At 37.6% G+C, this 7,680-nt stretch overlaps 1 protein-coding gene across 1 annotated transcript in view; it reads left to right on the top strand.

The window, feature by feature from the left end:
* The first annotated feature begins 537 nt into the window (after window positions 1-537).
* The window catches only part of LOC149289746 (patched domain-containing protein 1-like), a 75,666-nt gene continuing 68,523 nt past the window's right edge, over window positions 538-7,680 (top strand). The window contains exon 1 of the mRNA XM_089490316.1: window positions 538-966. Coding sequence (XP_089346442.1) covers window positions 538-966 — 429 coding nt within the window. The remainder of the gene's footprint in view (window positions 967-7,680) is intronic.

The following is a 7,680-nucleotide window of genomic DNA, read 5'->3' as shown; positions in this document are numbered from 1 at the left end:
GTTACTGCTGAACAAAATGATCAAGTAACAGGCTGGATTTTCCTGGTTGGAACAATGTTTTTTATCAAGGACTGGATCCCCTACCAGTAAGCACTCAATGGCATCTATAAATCCACTAATATAAGTGACTCTTTAACCCTGATTTCAGACAATTTATTTTTCTTACATTTAATTAGTCTTTCCTAGAACGCCAGGTCCATCAGGACCTACAGTTAATTAAGTTATCTTAGGAAGCTCTACGGTATGGTGGTCCTGCCAAAGCACCAGAAAAGGGGTTGTAGTTCAGGAAGATAATCAACTTATTTCAAGCCACCCATTCTGCACTGCACAAGATCCAGAGTACTTTAGTGACACATGAGTCAGTCTTGTGTCAAGCTGTTCTTCTTGCCACTAGTAGAAATATCTGATGATCAGGTGGAAAAGGTTTTGCCTGGTTCATTTTTTTGGTCCTGGTACTTTACATTCTTAATAAAGGACATCTACACTTTTGATATCATGTTTTGTCAAGGGAGGATCTCCGCATGTTTCTGATCCCTGATGGTCCTTGGCAGGCTCTGGGAGAGCCTTGGATCTCACTCTGTGACTCCCCCCCTTCTAAGCTCCCTCTGCACTAGGATGTTGCGGAAGGTTCTGCATAGGGGGTTGAGATCGTGCTTTTCGAGATTAGGGTTTTTTATCGCCAGTCATCCAGTATTTTTTGTGTCAGCCCCAGTGCTGATCTCTATCTTGCTAGGGGCCAGTTTTAGCAGGTATAAGGTTGAGGACAACATCGAGTATTTGCTGGCCCCAAAACACAGCTTGGCTAAGATAGAAAGGAATCTGGTGGATAGTCTGTTTCCAGTAAATCGCTCCAAGCATCGCCTGTACTCAGATCTTCAAACACCTGGACGATACGGAAGAGTCATTGTCACATCGTCCAGGAGGGCAAACATGCTGGACCAACACCACACGGACCTTATTCTAAAGGTAATCAGGACCTTCAAGCACATGGTCATCATAAAAACCACCTGTTAGCAAAGCCATGTAAAAACAATGCCTTTTTGCTGATTAAGTGTGTTACATTTGTTACTTATAATTCTAGATCAATATATGTTTTCACTACCTTCAGGTACATTTTGATATAAACTGGGCACTGTGTACAAATCAGCATCAGTCTCCTGATGATTTCTGACTACTGGGTTATAAAACTTGTAGCTACAACCTGGACACTTTTTTATGTTGGTTGTTTTCTGTTGCATGTGTGTGATATTAATTATCTTGGTACCCAATAGGTAATATTCTCAGTATCAAGAATATTGTTAAATTTCTACAACATTAGGGGGTCCATGACCAAAGTCTTATATTTGACAGCTTGTTAATTCTATTGCAAAGTGATAAAAGTGTTGCAGTCATAAGTGAATGTTTTGGCTGATGGTGCCATTTATTTCACACCAGAATTGCTCCTTCTACATAAACATCACATGGTCTCTGTTATTCAATTCTGGACCTGTTGGAATAATTACATAGTTGAAAAACTTGTGGTCTTAAAGGTGATTAAAGAAAACAGCCACCATGATTCTCAAATCATGGGATTTGTGTTTAAACTTAGTTGGAAGGGATACAGGTTTTGGGGTATATGCGGAATGTGGTTTTATTTTAAGAGGAAAAAATTATGTGCATATTACAAAAGAGATGTTAGTAAATACTACAACTATTGTTTTAACAGTCTTGTAATGTAATACTCCAACGTATTGGCCTTTACACCTGTAATCTTAAATGCAGCTATGAATCTGACAGTAAACCTACTGTGATATAGTGTCTGAGCAGATGGACACCTCATCCACAAGATGCACAAGGACAAGGTCATTAAAAATATATTTTTTTTCTTGGTTCACAGAGAATTCAGGTTAGTTTGTATCTTACTAGATATATAGGTAAGACAAACTTGGGTAGTGCAGCCTGAAAATAACAATTATTCAATCAATGAATAAACCATTTTAGGCTTAGTTTTGTGACACTAGGAATATTTGTAATGCATTGCTTGGAATAAACGATAATGGAGAAATAACAGGCTAAATCAATGAAAAGAAAAGTGCAGTGCAGAAATCCAAATTGTATTTGCAGTTTTATTACATTACAAGAATTTCCACTGGTAGCTGCCCTGTGGGGAGAATAGTTCAAGGCAGTATAAAGTTTTTAACAGCTGATATAAAAACAAGGATAACTTCATCTCCTGGTGCTATGTCACCCACTACTTCCACTTGTGGGTGCTAACAGAGGACTGCATAGGTACATGTCCAGCAATGGATCACCAGGCATGAGTCCCCTATCCTCCTAGAAGGTATCCCAGAAACGGGGGTCCTGTAGTGATAACCTGCAGAAGAGGGTCCTGTGGTGTTAGGGATGCACTGCGTTGGGCAGTTTCTCTTTTTTTGAGGCGTCAGTGACATGATGGCCTACAAGTTTTTTTTGTTTGTTTTTTAAACAGAAAGACTCTTCGCTTTCAGCAATCCCCTAGCAGTAAGATTTTTACAGACAGACCATTGACAAATTTGAGATTTTGCGGTACTTCTTACATTTGAAGAACCTCTGAGTTCTTGAACGCTTGCGTGACCATACAATATACCATAGGTTGCCTCACTGAAATGTATCACATGCATAACAATATAGTAACACTTCTTATTAAAGGGACATTCTAATCTCCCTGACACCACTACTATAAAGCTTTTACCTGACACAGGAGTTGTAGCCATGTTGCAAAAGCTGCCTTATTCCTCCATAATCTAACATGTTTTACCACTGATTCGCTGCTGAAGCTGTTAATCAGTGGCAGGAATGTACTCCCAATGATATGAGTGGGAGCAAATTCCTGATACTGATTGGCAGCTTTAAGCAGCGAATCAGTGCCAGGAAAGTGCTCCTATTGAAATCAATGGAAAGGCTTTACACATGCACACTGTAGTCTGAACAGCTAACTGGAGGTAAGTAAATCACATGCATGCAGATATATTCAGCAGAATGTATCTCCTGAACACCAATTAGCTGGAGATGAGGAAAGGGGCAATGCATTTAGTGGGATTCTGCAGAATATATTTCCAAACAGACCAAACGAAAATTTTAAGGAACAATGTAGCTATCATATGCATTGACTAGAGTTTTCCTTTCTTTAATTCTATTCTAACAAATTGTTGTGTAGCCTTGTATAGCCATGAAAAAAGAAAGTAGTAGTGCACATCAATAAAGATAAAGAAAAAACACAATACATCCCCTTATTGTTGTATAATTCTAGCTTTCAATTATGGTCAATTCTAGAACTCAATAACCCAGCAGAAAAAAAAACTGAAAAAAACACAGGAAAAATATTATTGTGTAGTAATCAATCCAACAAATGTGGAAAAGGTATGAACAAATATAGAGACTCTTACACTTTATGGAGCATCAAATGCTCACGTATGATGGCTTCTAATGGAGGATGCAAGGTTTCCTGTATTTTCACCTGCTTTCAAGAATCCATTGGTGGTCAAGGTGGTCATATATCATCAAAGGGAGGGAAAATACGGGGCGGGCATCATATATTATCATAAGGGGTCCTGGAAACCTTGCATCCTCCATTTGAAGGCATCATATAGGAGCATTTGATGCTCCATAAAGGGTAAGATTCTCTATATTTGTTCACACTTTTTCCGCATTTGATTAATTACTACACTATAATATTTTTCCTGGTTTTTTTTCTGCTGTGTTATTACGTTCTGTAATGGACCATAAATGAAGAACTGGAATTATAACAACATTAAGGGGGAGTAATTGTGTTACCCTTCTAGCTTTACCTTCTTTTTCTTGATCTATCATAGTGAGACAACTGTGGAGCTCTGTCTAATGGTTGCTTGCATAAACTACTGCGCTTACCAGCACCCGTTTGTTAAAATGTTTTTCTTGTATAGTCATATTTATCTTTTAACATCCTCTCTGTACTATCTAAAAACTTTCTTTTTAACTTCTGAGTAACGTCTAAAAGGAGGATTGGCTCAATTTGTTCCAACTCAAAACTATCTATGATCTGAGTGGTTGGCACATTTATCAATATCTACCACAAAAATAGCATCCTGATTGATGTAAATGGTATCTGCTCAAGACTTGATCTCATGGTAGAACCCGCATAAACCAAACTTTTGTGGTGCTTGCCCTAACTAAAGTATGATATTTTGCGCTGACTCCAGAGGGTCCACACTTACTGACTTGAAGGGGCAGTGATCTATGGGATGTCATAAAACGTATCTGCCAATTTGGGCATATATGTATTTTAGTAAATACCAATACATTAATTTCTACGTTTTCCCATCCAAAATATTCTCTTCTTGCTCTTTTAACCCTTAGTGGTTACTTTTTTATGTTATGCTGTAGTATGCATTTTACATTTTCAGTGGTTTTGACTATATATTAAGATAAGCCCTTGTAAAATTATTATGTGTTGCCTAGCTCAAACTACCTAGATTGTAGCCTTTAATGTTCTTTCTTGGTTGACCATAAGATACAGTATTTTTCATCAACTAATAAAGGGCTAGTGCTTGTCACATTTAGCGTCAGCCTTATATAAGTACATGAATAAATACACATGGTAAAGACGTTGTATTAAGCTTGTGTGCCAATGAGTACATGATATAATATGTATGAATATCTGATCAAGTTTTTCAACTTCTCAATATGAAGGTAGCTGCTTTCATTAATATAGAAGCAGTTATTAAAAGTAACTATCTGTTTATGCAAGATCATTTTACAATAGCCACTTTGGTTAAGGTAAATGCATACCAGGAGTAAAATTGTCCCTTTTTGCTGGGGACACTTTTAGGTGGATATATTTGCACATATAGTATTTGTAAGAGGGTGGGTAATGTTCAAAAAGGAGTAAAATGCAATAATAATACATTTGTTTTTTTACACTCTAAATGTATGATGTTGTACCCAGTTCATATACTCTAGACTAAAATTGTCAAAATGATCTCAATTTTCTGCTTGCTTTGATTAGTAGATCTTTTTTATACCTGTTGTACATTTGCCAGTGAAAATAATTGCATATATTCCCTTTTAAGAACACTTAGAGAGTGGGTGTATTTTGTATGTAAATATACATTTTCATCAATGTATACCATTACATATGGTTTGGTGATGGAAAACCCTTCCACTTAAATTTAAGGGATAGTAGAAGTATTATTAAACACTCATATACAGACACCAGACAAGCCACAACCACAAGGGATTCTGGGTAGGCACATGCAAATAAGGTTAACAATTATCACCTTTGTTTTGATTATCAGACGACCCCCCCAAAATTTGAATATTAATTTAGGGAAAAAAGAAAAAGCTTGAATATAAGACTACCCTATAAGAAAAAAGTTTTACTAGTAAATTTTTATTCACATGTAAACTATTTTTTCATATTTAATAAAAACTATGATTGAGAAAAATGCATTTTTTGTTTTAATTTTCTTTTATTTGCCAACCTGCCCCCAGTTATGCCTTAACCCCCCCTTATATGCCACTCTGCCCCCCAGAAATGCCTTATACCCCATATATGGCACTCTGCCTCCCAGATATGCCTTTCAACCCTCCTATATGCCACTCTGCCCCCCTAGAAATGCCTTTACCCCTATATACCACTCTGCCTCCTTGATATTCCTTTTAACCCTCTATTTGCCACTCTGCCTCCCTGATATTCCTTTTAACCCCTATATGCCACTCTACCTCATTGACATTCCTTTTAACACCCTATATGCCACTCTGCCTCCCTGATAGTCCTCTTAACCCTCTATTTGCCACTCTGCCTCTCTGATATACCTTTTAACCCCCTATATGACACTCTGCCTCTCTGATATTCCTTTTAACCCCCTATATGACACGCTGCCTCCCTGATATTCTTTTTAACCCCTATATGCTATTCTGCCTCCAGAAAGCCCTTTAAAGCCCCTCATATGCAACTCCTACCCTCCCCCCGACTTACACACTGCTTCTTTAGACTTCTCTCCGTGCTCCAGATTCCTTGGTGTCTAGAGAGGCAGCCGGTGGAGGACCTGAGCTGCTGCTGGCACTTCCCCCGGAGCTTCTATGAATGAGCACCGAAAGGTCTGTGATTTCATAGAAGCTCGGCCAGAAGTGGAGGTTGCAGACGCCCACCAGCTGCCGGAGAGGAGGGATCCAGGTCCCCTGCAGCGCTGCGGGGGATCTGGGTCTTAGTGTTCTAGACAGACCTCTATTTGAGGTCTGATTAGAAGATGACCTAGAATATAAGACGGTGGTTATTTTTTTTTAAAAAACACCTCGTTTTATAATCGAGCAAATACGGTATATATTTGGAAGCATTGCCAAACACGAACTTACATCCACTCCACCAGGCAAGCCTAAAGACATTTTTTTTCCACAGAAATCCAATAATGCAAGGATTCTTGGAAGGTAAATGTAATTAGTTTAACAATCAACATCTCTCTTAAATGTCTGAGACAAAGGTGCAGAATGTATATATATATATATATATATATACACAGTATATACAGTATATATATATATATATGCACACATGCATTCACACATACACAAAAGGATATATCAAAGACTAAATACATTTCTTCCTCTGCCTCTTTCTTTACATATAATCAATATTCTAGATTGATAGCGTGTATCCTGTATCACACCTATGCCAACAGTTAAAAATATCACTCTTTCTGTGTGGGAGACTTGACGACTTGACAGGAATGTTGTGATAAAAAATGATGACAATGTCAGTGTACAGAAGTGCTGTTGTGAAAACATGTTCTAGTGATAAAATGCTTGTTCGTTACTTGATCAATGAATGTTACTTGATAGTGAGAAGTGGATAGAAAAGTAGAAGAATTGGGGGCACACTTTTCTGTTCTTTCCTCAGGATCAAAAAGAGCTGGCTATGGCTTTGCCCTTCTTTCTAAGAAGCTTCTTTAATGTCAGGGGCAGAAATGGGTGTGGTTAGATGGGTTATATTTGTTAAGGGGAGGATTTGGCAATATTGCCACACTAATCTGGAGGCGCCCACATTTTTTTGCACCCAGGCGTCAGTGACCCTAGGGGCGGCCCAGACTACAATACTCACCCAAACATAGGATTATTCACTTTGTTAGTTTATAAAATAATTGGATTTTATAGAGCTGATTATGTGAATAGGAAATTAGTGCAATCTCACAAAAGGACATTGAATGAATTGTTGTCTTAGTAATGAGAATGAGCTATGTTTTTTATGGTAATCAAGGACCAAGATTCTAACAATTAAATAAATTGACTAGAATTTCTCAGCATTGTAACTGTACAGAATAGGGTTGTGATTAAACTTGATGTCATATTTCTTGTGGAACCTATAGTCTTAAAGCAACAGCTGGAGAGTAATGTGAGCGTAGCCTGTCTACATCCACTTAAAACCAAGTCTTCAAGGATCCCTGCCTGATTCCTATGCATATCAGCTATAGGTTGGTGAAATCCTACCTTCATTGAGTCAAACACAAGGCCCTAATATGGTAATTATTTGTAATATATATTATACAATGTAATCTGGTGATTACTCTTTACTAAAACAATTTAGTTTTTTATCTCGATTTCAAGCAATAAATATGCCTAAAATGTTTTCTCTTTTTTTGTGGCTGGTCAGTGCTTATCTACATCCAAGTTAATTTTGTTATTTTTAAT

The sequence above is a fragment of the Sceloporus occidentalis genome, unplaced genomic scaffold, assembly GCF_023333645.1.
Source record: "Sceloporus occidentalis isolate IW3139 unplaced genomic scaffold, rSceOcc1.0.p SCAF_43, whole genome shotgun sequence".
In the NCBI taxonomy this organism is placed as follows: Eukaryota; Metazoa; Chordata; class Lepidosauria; order Squamata; family Phrynosomatidae; genus Sceloporus; species Sceloporus occidentalis.
Note: the sequence above shows the minus strand (reverse complement) of the source record. Positions and strands in the feature narration are given on the sequence as shown.